General features: G+C 34.1%; 1 protein-coding gene across 2 annotated transcripts; it reads left to right on the top strand.

The window, feature by feature from the left end:
• Positions 1 to 5,324: 5,324 nt before the first annotated feature.
• LOC105117722 (uncharacterized) lies at positions 5,325 to 10,498 on the top strand. 2 transcript variants are annotated; one of them, XM_011015473.1, is made up of 2 exons: positions 5,325 to 5,535; positions 7,665 to 10,498. In XM_011015473.1, the coding sequence occupies exon 2, from the start codon at positions 8,002 to 8,004 to the stop codon at positions 9,928 to 9,930; it is 1,929 nt and encodes a 642-aa protein (XP_011013775.1). In that variant the 5' UTR covers positions 5,325 to 5,535; positions 7,665 to 8,001; the 3' UTR covers positions 9,931 to 10,498. The 2 variants fall into 2 exon arrangements, with proteins under 2 accessions (XP_011013775.1, XP_011013776.1); XM_011015474.1 differs by having other exon boundaries at positions 7,733 to 10,498.
• Positions 10,499 to 11,447: the final 949 nt, after the last annotated feature.

Consider the following 11,447-nt stretch of genomic DNA (forward strand, 5'->3'; position numbering starts at 1 on the left):
TTCAGATCAAGATCATGCTCTTGCTTTCTTTCTTTGTATTTTTTGTAATGTTTATGCTTTGCTTTCATTAATATTAAGTTTATGCCTTTCATTTCCTTTCCTTTACCTAGTTAACTTTGATCTTATTTATGTTCTTATTTTGTTTATTTATTTTGGTTTGGGAGTCATTAGCTGAAAGCTCATTACATGGGTTAAACATGCATGGTGTTTAAAATTATATGTATATATATTAAAAAAAAAGGAAGAAGACAAAAATAATAATCTCAACCCAAGGAAGTTAACCTTAAATATTAAAACAAAAATTTTGTTTTCTTCCAAGAAAAGCCCTATAATTATGTGTTGATACATTGAGCACAAAAGAAAGGTTTATGAATATCTTGTTAAGAGGTATTGAGCAAGTATATAAATTTAAAGAGAGTTTGTTTACCTGGATAGATTAATGGAAGTTAAATGATGACTATCTTGCTTTGTGGAATTTGCAAAGTATTTTTCTATTTTAACGCTTTGATTACTAGGGACTAGTAATAAGCTAGTTGGGGGGTGTGATTGATACTTAAAAGTGTATTTTTATCAAGGTTTTCTATCATCATTTTGGAATTGAAGTATCAATAACTCCTTAACTAAATCATGTTTTATAATAATATATCTAATAATATAAGATACCTTTAATTCATGGTAAATGTTCATTTTAAATGCAGGCCTATAACATAAATAAAATGATTGATTGCTGAATTTAAGAACTGAAATTGGAAGGACAAAAAGATGGCCAAACTTAGAAAAGAGATGTCGGTGCAATCCAAACCGAAATACTGTTCGGTAATTGGATCATATCTGGAGCCGTAGATCTCATATTTAGGTCTACTTTATATGGATGGAAAGGTAAGACATAGGCCTACAACTTTTATATGGAGCCCAAGATCTAAAAAGGTCATTTTCAAGTTCAAATTGGAGCAAAAACAAAGAAGTCTGAATCTATCCTCCAGCCCGAGCACTGTTCAGTATTTTGGCCATATCTGGAGTTCTCGAAGTCGAAATGATTTGAATGTTTTACACAAGAAAGCTAAGACAATTTCCTACAATTTTTATGTTTTTAAGTGGTTCCAATTTTGATGTTATCAATGACGTTTTGGGCAGACGAAAGAAGATAAGGATTGTCACAAAGTCAAGAGTTGGCTACCTACTCATCAATTAGTCATCAAATCAATAGTTTCCAATTTTGGCCTATAAAAGGAGGCATTTGCCATGCATTTAGACATCTTGGTTTCCAGATTAAGATCATGCTCTTGCTTTCTCTCTTTGTATTTTTTGCTTTGCTTTCATTAATATCAAGTTTATGCCTTTCATTTTCTTTCATTTACTTAGTTAACTTTGATCTTATTTATGTTCTTATTTTGTTTATTTATTTTTCTTTCTTTCATTATGTCTAGCTAAGTTGATTATGTCAAGGTGAAAAGGTTACACTAATGGTGTAAGAATAAGTATAATGTAAACTTAATATGAACTTTAATGTTTGATACTAACATGTTTTGTATTTGTTATCTTGTTCACTCTTTAATACTTTGCTTGTTAAATGACTAATCTTGATTTATGTTGTATAACACTTGGTACAACAAATGCTTGGCACTTTCATAGCCCATAATGTATGGTATAACCGACACCTGAGCTATAAAAGGAACTTGATTTGTTGTTAACATAAGTTATAATCATGAATGCTTGACGAGATTTACAAGTATTAGCATGAATCGAATAAGATGACTACTGTAATCATGTTAACAATCTATAATGCGATTGGAACCTCCTTTGTGTGTGGTTTCCAATTGAACAATAAGAGTTTATACTATACTTGTTTGACATACCATTAGTGGAACCTCTAACCTTAACATTTGTTATTATCATTGTTTAATCCTTATGTTAATATTTCATCTCAAAGTTCTCATCATCATTTTCTTCTTCTTCTCCTTCTTTTTCTTTATTATTATTATTACTACTACTACTTCTACTACTACTACTATTATTATTATTATTGCTACTAATATTATTGTTGTTATTGTTGTTGTTGTTGTTTATAATTTTTTATAATTTGTACAATTAACCTCCCTGTGGTTCGACCCCGGTCTTGCCGGGTTATTTATTACTTCGACACTCCTACACTTGGGAGAAGACATCAATCTTTTAGTCGTGTCAAGTTTTTGGCGCCGTTGCTGGGGAGGTAAGTTTTGTATAAATTATAATATTTATTTTATTTTCTCTTTTTACTTTTTTTGTATATAACTTTGTTTCTTTGATCTTGTATCTTCTTCTTTTGTTTTCCTTTTTCTTTTATTCTATTCCTACACGTGCATGAGAGTGTAGTCACGTACATCAAGTGGTAGACTTTATAGGGTATCCTCATCATTTTCAGAAAATATGGTCGAAAAAGATAATCAATCACTTCATAATGAGAATAACTGTGCTATAACACTTAGAGACCACATGAATCCTATAAGAACAAGTGCACCATCATGCATAGTTTTTCCTCCTGATGCATCTCATTTTAATTTTAAGCCAGACATTATTCAACTTTTGCCTTCTTTTCATGGCTTAGAATTGAAAAATTTATACTTGCATTTAAGGGAATTTGAAGAGGTCTGCAACACATATAATAATTTAAATTGTAGCATAAACACCATCAGATTAAAGCTTTTTCCTTTTTCATTAAAAGATAAAGCTAAAATATGGTTACAAAATTTAAGACCAGGATCCATTCGTGCTTAGGATGAAATGCAACAACAGTTTTTAAAGAAGTTTTTCCCATCTCATATAACAAACTCTTTCAAAAGATAAATCACCACTTTCACTCAAAAACTAGGAGAAACATTTTACCAATGTTGGGATAGGTATCGAGACTTGCTTGGTACTTGCCCTCGTCATGGCTTTGAAACATGGAGATTGGTTTCACAATTCTATGAAGGGTTAACACCTAGAGATAAGCAAATGGTTAAATTGATGTGCAATGGAACTTTTGGCATTTTACCAATTATTATTATTATTATTATTATTATTATTATTACTACTAATATTATTGTTGTTATTGTTGTTGTTATTTATAATTTTTTATAATTTGTACAATTAACCTCCATGTGGTTCGATCCCGGTCTTGCCGGGTTATTTATTACTTCGACACTCTTGCACTTGGGAGAAGACATCAATCTTTTAGTCATGTCAGCTATCATATTATTCCAAATAATATTTTAGATAAAATCCCTTATGGTTTTTATATTTATATTAGAAGTGAATAAGTCGTATTATTTCCAATACTATTTTTGATATTAACCTCATATAATTTTTTTATTTGTTATATTAAAAGTGAATAATAGTTTCTTGCCAAAAATAAAATTTTAATATTCTTGTAATATAAGTCAAAATCCTTTGAAATTTACAAACTTGTTTTAAAATCCGTGCAACAACTTTTTTTAAAATGTGCTAAAGTATTTTAGATTCTTTTTGAAAAAGAATACTCAAATAATTTGAAGGATTTTTGGCCATATGAAATTAAAAAATTTGTTTAAGAAATTTTTTTTTAATCTTTTATCATTTTCCCTTTTATTCATTCATTTAACACAAAATAAAATAAAATACAAACACACATATACACAATTTTGTTTTTACTATATTTTACTTGCACAACAAAAAATTATATATGTTTACAAACCACCAAAAACTCAAATTATAACAATAATTTAAATACACATTAAATATCTAAAACTTAAAAAAAATGATAATCTCAATTTTTGGAAAAAGATTATAGAGATTGCTAGAAACTCAAGAACTGATGTTAGAAGACTTTGGAAGTGTAGGAACATTGGCGATGCGTAGACATAAGCATTGTCGCAAGTGACACCAAAAAATGAATGGATCTAAAATGTCTTTGTGTTCTCTTCCTTCATATGTTGGTGATGACTCTAACTGTTACCTGTAAAAAGAGAATCAACACAAGTAGTTTGTTTTATTTTCTTTTTTGGTTATGTTTCTCAATCAATTTCTTTTTCTTTTTTGTCATAGATGATTGCTATTATGGCAAGGTTAAGAGAAATGAGAGAGAAATTTTGCTGGGTTTGTTGGTTAGAGGAAAAGCAACATTAGTTTTATGGATCACAGTTGGAAATAAAGGAGATGAAAGTTGGTTTCTCTGTTGCCGTAACTGTCATGGGTTAGAAGAGCTATTATTATAGGACTCAAAAAGGTCAAAGTCAAGCCAAAATCATGACTTTTTTTGGGATGCATGTGAGAGAGAGAAAAAAATGAGGCCAAAGTCGAGCCAAAATTCATACAAAAAGAAAAAGATAAAGTTGAGAAACGTGGAAGAAAAATGACCTTTTTTTTTTTCTGAGAATCAAAATGATGTCGTTGTAGTTTCTTTTTCTTTTAATTAAAGCATTCAGTGATGTCATTTTGTTCACAATGCATCATTTTATTTAATTGAAATTTCCACACCTACATATAGATCCCTTAATTGTAGTGTCTTTTTCAATTTGATCTTTAACTTTCTAGTTTTTAATTTTTATCTAATTTCAACTCTTTTCTCTCAATTTCTTTATAATTTTGTCCTTCATAGCCTTAAAAATATTCTCTTAATTTCCTTGCTCCAATTTGATCATTAACTTTTCAATTTTCAATAATTTAGTTAATTTCAACTCTTTTCTTCATTTTTCTTCACAATTTCATCTCGATTTGCATTAATTGGTCCTTGCATTTGCCGCCTCTTCTAACTTTAGTTTTGGCTTTCTAATTTTCAATTATATAGCTAATATCAACCTTTTTTCTCTCTCAATTTTCTCCTCATTTTCATTTCTAATTGTAGTTTTTTTTAAAAAAATATTTTTTGAAATACTTGTTTTTTAGGATATTTTTATTTTACTTTTTATTGATTGAAGTTTTTTTTTTTCATTTTTGGTTGGATTTCTTTTCCAAGATGGACCAAAAACTAAGTTATAACAATATTTAAGTATAACTAATAGTGGATGGAATAAGAGGTGACATTAGTTAATAACTATTACCATTTGAGGCAAAATTGATAAGATAAAAAGATTTGAGATTTAATCAGTAATGGTGTAACACATTATGGCAAAATCTCCGTTTGGACGCACTTCCAAACAGGAATTACAAAGCAGAAAAGTCAAATGGTTAATTAATAGCTTATAAAAAACAAAATACTTAAGATATTGTAAAAACTACAAGGAATAAATAAAATAGTTAACTCAAAAGGAGAGTCGTGTAATAAAAAAAAGAAAAAGAAAGGAACAAGGGAGACTTGAGCCGCCTAAAACAGTAGGCGCTTTTCATTCATTGGCTCTTGGAGTTTATTACCGAACAGATATCTCTCCCCACTCTCTCTTACACAAGTACAGCACTCAGAATACAATAGTTTGCTGCTGTCCAATTATTACCATCTAGTCTTCCTCTACCTAACTCTCTCTGTCATGTTCCAGCGATGTCTGTAGCCACTTCTCAGATCCGCTCGCTTTCTCCATTTATCCTCTAATGTTTGTCCTCACGGTATGACTTTCTTTTTCTTTTCTTTTCTTTTCTTTTCTTTTTTGGTTTCAACCATGCTTTCGGAACACATGGTATTTATGGCAGTCAATAATTGTTGAAATCCCTTCTTGTTTTTCTTTTAAATGAATGAAAATAGATTACGACGAATATAGACTTTCTTGTGTTTGTATGTTTTTTGTGCTAATATTATTACTAATTTCTGTTTCTTTTTGTAGTTTTTAGATTTTTTTTTTGTTTCAGATCTAGTATTTAACATGAATTATCATTATTTATTCATTTATTTATTGTGTTTTGATAGAAGAGCCCTGTTTCTTTTCTTGGTCGTATAATTCCTGGACATGGCTGCCTGCAGATTAGGCATTAGCATTTAGAGAGAGGAAAAAAAACTTATTTTATTGGAAATTCAGACTCATAGTATTGAAATTTGAATTTATTTTTTTATAATGATGAATGGCCTGTTTAATTACTTTTATACCATCTTTGATACGCTTAGAGCAACTATCTCATGCTGTACAAGTCTGTAGGAATTCCTCCTGCCCAACACATTGCAGTCTCTCAAGACATCATGTGTGGGTAGCACTGGTTACTTTTCATTTTTTAGTTAATGAAAATATTTTGTTTTATTATAATCTTTTATCTACAAGGAACTTTTTTTTTTAATTTTTTTTTTTGTTGTGGCTGAGTGCTTCGGAGTTTCACTATATTTGCAAAACAATATATGTTGTCCAATTCATGGAACAAGAGATTGTCATGTGTTGAGCAGAGGAATTCCTAACGTCTTGTATATGCAATTTAGTTATACTTAATGTTGCATAAGTTGATCGATGAAAGTCAAGGTAAAGTAAGGAAATTTAAGAGAGGAAGTCAAAATGAGGAAAGGAAAAGAAGAGAAACGAGAAGGAAAGGAAGGAAGTTAAATTTCTGTTTTTTTCAGTTTCCTTCACATCATTTCCCTTCTTTTCCTCTCCTTTCCATATGTAGTTAGTTATCTATACATGCCGTTACAGTGTTCGTTTTCCCTTACATGGAGCTTCTTTTGTTTCTGAATGATAGAAAGAAGTGAAATTGAAACTAATATAATTTGCTTACAGTTTCATTGATGCTGTCTTCCATTAGAAATTCCATGTTCCATTGCTGAATTATGTTGCAGTATCATTTTTACTTGATCTTTTGGAGGCCTTTTTGAATCTTTTGACCTGGGTTATAAGAAAATCAAAGAGGGTTACACATCTTATGTAACTGTATGGTCAATCTGCCTTATATGCCCACATTTAAATGAATAGAAGCTATTGGAGTGCACATGAATACTGTTGATTCTGTTTGACATCCTTCTTTTCATATCTTTTTATGCACATTGTCTAGTTAGCGTGATTTTTCAACAGTATCAATATTCTTAAGTGTAAATAATAATCCAGTCCCCTAGTTTTTAAAGATATAATAACTGAATCCCTCTGGTTCTGGAAACCATGACATAGTCTCTTGACTGTCTGCGACCGTTAATTCATTAAAAGCTTAGTTTTTTAGAAAATGATCAACAAAATACCCCTAGGTTTGTTTCAGCTAATATAGTCAAAAGGGTATTCTGGGAAGAAAAATAACTGAATTGGTGATAGCTCAGCACCTTATTTACGGACACATAACGAAGGGACTAAGCTATAAACGGAAAAAAAAAAAAAAATAGGGATGCAATATTGGGATTTTTACATAATAGGGGGACTAACTAATTATTTTTCTAAAAACTTGGAGACTAGATAATAATTTACTCTATTTTAAAACTTGTTATTTATTGGTCTTCTCCTATTAACTCTGGTTTGTTTCTGTGGTGAATATATGGTTGGGCCCGCTATTGATATCATTTTGGTAGGGAGGGCCCTCTCCGATTAAGGTTTGACCACATTACTTTCCAGATTTTTCTGTGAATTTGACAATGTTCTGGAAGACCTATTACATTAATTCCCTATTATTATTCTGCAATATATTGCATTGTCCTACTTTCTGCAGTCTAATGTGCTGAAGATATTGTATCCTGTCTGGTAAAATACGGTCTGTATTACTAGGTTCTGTTCAATGACTTGTGAAATCATACATCAGTTTGAATTATATCTGATGTTGGTTTGATCTCTGTGCAGAAAACCTTTTTTGTTTGACCGTGTTCAGTAATTGTTCAAAGGTTCTCGTACCTTTTGCTTCCTGTCAGATTGATGAAGCTGAAGATTTTTGAAGAAAGGAGCATGAGAGGCTCCAAAGTTCTAAGCATCGCAATTCTGGCTTAAAGGGTTTTATTGTTGGTTCTGAATTTTGAAAAGATGGACAGGTCAGATACTTCAGGCTTTGTAAGTGGTGGAGGTAGAATATTGGGAATTTTCCATTTCTCTATACCTTGTACCTGTTAGTATCCTCTGTCAAAATATTTTCTACCAGATAAGCCTCTTGTTCCCCAGTGCTACAGTTTAGTGCTTCTGGACAATGAATTTTATCAAAAAGGGCCCACGATTTTCTCATAATAATGAGCTCCCAAAGAATGACTGTTTCGGTGATACCGCTTTGAGCTTGAACTGCCTGGGATATGGAGGAAGCAGTTCGACCAATGCTGAGGGCACTGATAATAATCCTCAGGTTGATTTTTCTAATGCTTCTGATGACGGTTGCAAGTTGGTGCTTGGATTGGGTCCAACACCAAGTGCATATTTTGATGACTGTTATAGCTTTGGGGTCAACAAAAATAAAGGGCTGGCTTCTGGTGCTATATTTCCCAAGGGGCTGTTGTCTGAGAGTGATTCAATCCTAAAACTTGGCCTTTCTGGAGGGGCTAAGGAAGCTTTGAGTGGTCACGGTTGTTCAATTGAGGGAACTAATACAGATACTCCTATGCTGAACCAAATTTCTGGTGATGATATTACAGTCCCGATTCCTGTTGTCGATGAGGGTTCCACCTCAGCAAAGAAGTCCGGTGGCTATATAGCATCACTTCTTTTGGCTCCTAGAATGGATGTTGGGAAAGCTCTGTCACGGACAGAACTTCTCAACTTTGGGACTGGATCACATCATCAATTTCAGCTGAGCCATGAACTACCTGCTATTTCAGATTTCTCTGTGGGCACTACTTCTGAGCAAGCAATTTCATCCACTTCTTCTGACCACAGAACTAAAAATCCAAAGAAATGCAAGTTCTTTGGTTGCTCAAAGGGAGCACGGGGGGCATCAGGCCTTTGTATTGGTCATGGGGGTGGACAGCGATGCCAAAAGCCAGGTTGCAACAAGGGAGCTGAGAGCCGAACAGCATATTGCAAGGCTCATGGTGGAGGAAGAAGGTGTCAACACTTGGGTTGCACAAAAAGCGCAGAGGGGAAGACAGAAAATTGCATTGCCCATGGTGGTGGCAGAAGATGTGGGTTTCCAGGGGGATGTGCTAAGGCTGCACGAGGCAAGTCAGGGCTTTGTATTAGACATGGAGGGGGGAAGAGGTGTAAGGTTGAAGGCTGCACCCGTAGTGCTGAAGGACAGGCTGGGTTGTGTATTTCTCATGGGGGTGGACGCCGTTGTCTATACCAAGCGTGTACGAAGGGTGCTCAGGGGAGTACCATGTTCTGCAAAGCTCATGGTGGGGGAAGGCGATGCATATTTGCAGGATGCAGCAAAGGAGCTGAAGGGAGTACGCCGTTGTGCAAGGGACATGGTGGGGGAAAGCGCTGCCTGTTTGATGGTGGTGGAATTTGTCCAAAAAGTGTTCATGGAGGGACAGACTTTTGTGTTGCCCATGGTGGTGGAAAGAGGTGTGTGGTGCCAGGCTGTACAAAGAGTGCACGAGGCCGTACTGATTGTTGTGTCAGGCATGGTGGTGGGAAGCGGTGCAAGTTTGAAGATTGTGGGAAGAGTGCCCAAGGTAGCACTGATTTCTGCAAGGCTCATGGTGGGGGTAAACGATGTGCCTGGGGTGAGGGAAAATGTGAGAAGTTTGCCAGGGGTAAGAGTGGTCTATGTGCTGCGCACAGCAGCATGGTCCAAGAGAGGAAGGCAAACAAGACTGGTTTGATCGGACCAGGACTCTTCCATGGCCTTGTATCTGCTTCGTCAGTTACAGGGAGCAGCATAGACACCAACCATTCATATTCTGGAGTCAGTGCTATCTCGGACTCCATTGATTCCCTAGAAAAGCCAGCAAAAAGACAGCATCTGATACCACCACAAGTACTGGTTCCTCTTTCAATGAAAGTCTCTTCATCATGTACAGGTTTTATGAATACTGAGAACCTAGAGGAAGGTACAAATGGCTATGGTGCCAGCAATGGTGGGATAAAGGATTGTGACTATCTGGTTCCCGAGGGAAGAGTCCATGGCGGTGCCCTTATGTCATTGTTTGGTGGAAATCTGAAGAATTCAATCGATGGAGTTTGAAGCTGGTGAATTCCAGTCGTAGAAATATATCCAGGAAGAAAATTTCCAATGATGAAATTGTGGGCTGAAATTCATTGCTCCCTCAACTTTGTACATATGGTCACACGACAACCTGCTATTCTCAAGCAAAGACAATTTGAGATCCTCTGTCCAATTGCATCGCAACAAGTGCCTTCCACCATTCAGTAATGGAAATGGATGAAGGGGCTGAGGTTGGAAGTAAATAGGCTGGTTTAATCCAATCAAAGTAGGGGTTTGATTTAACCAAATGTGTAAATAGAGGGACCATGGTGTGATTTATAGCTGAAATAGTGTACAAAAGCGTGAAGCCTGTGTATAGTTGGTGTTTGTTCATAGCGTTTATTTGTTTATGGCAGGATACTGCTGTTTGAGGCACTTAAATTTCTCTAGCAAGACAGCTCGACATTGCTGCGTGAGGCATTGATTTCATGGGATCAATAGCCGCCGTTGCTTCCGGCGGCCCCTCCCCGCCCTGGAATTATCCTCTTATTTTCTGTGCAAAACTCCCTTTTTTTAACGTGGAAGGATTCTTATTACACTTGTATCATAGTCAAGGTTTAGCACGTTTTAGAAGAACTACAATCATGAATGAATGAAAATTCCAACCTTTGACCTTCCTACAGGAAGGCCAGTATCATACAAGCACTCGTGCTGGATGATGATGTTTTCGAGACGTCTATTACTCACAAGGAGATAGGAAAAGTCAACAAGGCAGGATGGCGACAGATTAATGCTATTGGTTGTTTTGTGGCTGAGGAATGTTTTGATTGGTTGATGGGTGATGAGGCTTCCTATTTTCTTTATCTTTTTCTTTTTTTAAAAAAAAAAAAAAGGGGGCTCGGTTTTAATGTAAAGGATGATAATGCTATATATATTCCTTTCTTTTCTTCCTTCCCATTTGTCGGGATCGATAATATCTTGTCAAGGAACCTTCAACAACAAATTTATGATATGTTTTCACTTTCTTTTTATATTTTCCATTATTTATTGATTTAATTTTAATAATAATAATAATAATAATTAATTACCCGTGCTGTGAGTTTGTGATTCGAATAAAAAATATTCTCAAGCATTAAAGGGATGCCTTTGTTTTCCATAGGAAAGAGGAATAGCTCATGATAAGTTCAAGGCACAAAGTAAATCAAGATACTTTTAAATGTATCACCAAAACTTTATTGAGCAATCTGATATATAAATGAAGGTTACCGAATACCAAAGAAGTGAACTTTTATTGAAGAATACCTATAAATAAATGAAGGAATAAAACAATATATTACAGCCATGCGACAAATACTACTATGTTGAGTCTTTAGCCAAGTGAAAAACACTATTTTTATGTATTTTTAAATAAAAAAAATACTTTGAAAATTAACTTCCACCACATGTAGTTTCTTTTCTTCTTATAATTTGTTTTTACAATGGGGTAAAATTTCAAATTAGTTTTCATATTTCTACCATATATATATATATATATATATATATAAAAAAATACCCCC

Source organism: Populus euphratica, unplaced genomic scaffold, assembly GCF_000495115.2.
Source record: "Populus euphratica unplaced genomic scaffold, PopEup_1.0 scaffold1492.1, whole genome shotgun sequence".
NCBI classification, from domain to species: Eukaryota; Viridiplantae; Streptophyta; class Magnoliopsida; order Malpighiales; family Salicaceae; genus Populus; species Populus euphratica.

Coding starts and splice junctions, on each gene's coding strand:
- LOC105117722 (XM_011015473.1), top strand. CDS start 8,002: ATGAATTTTATCAAAAAGGGCCCACGATTTTCTCATAATAATGAGCTC.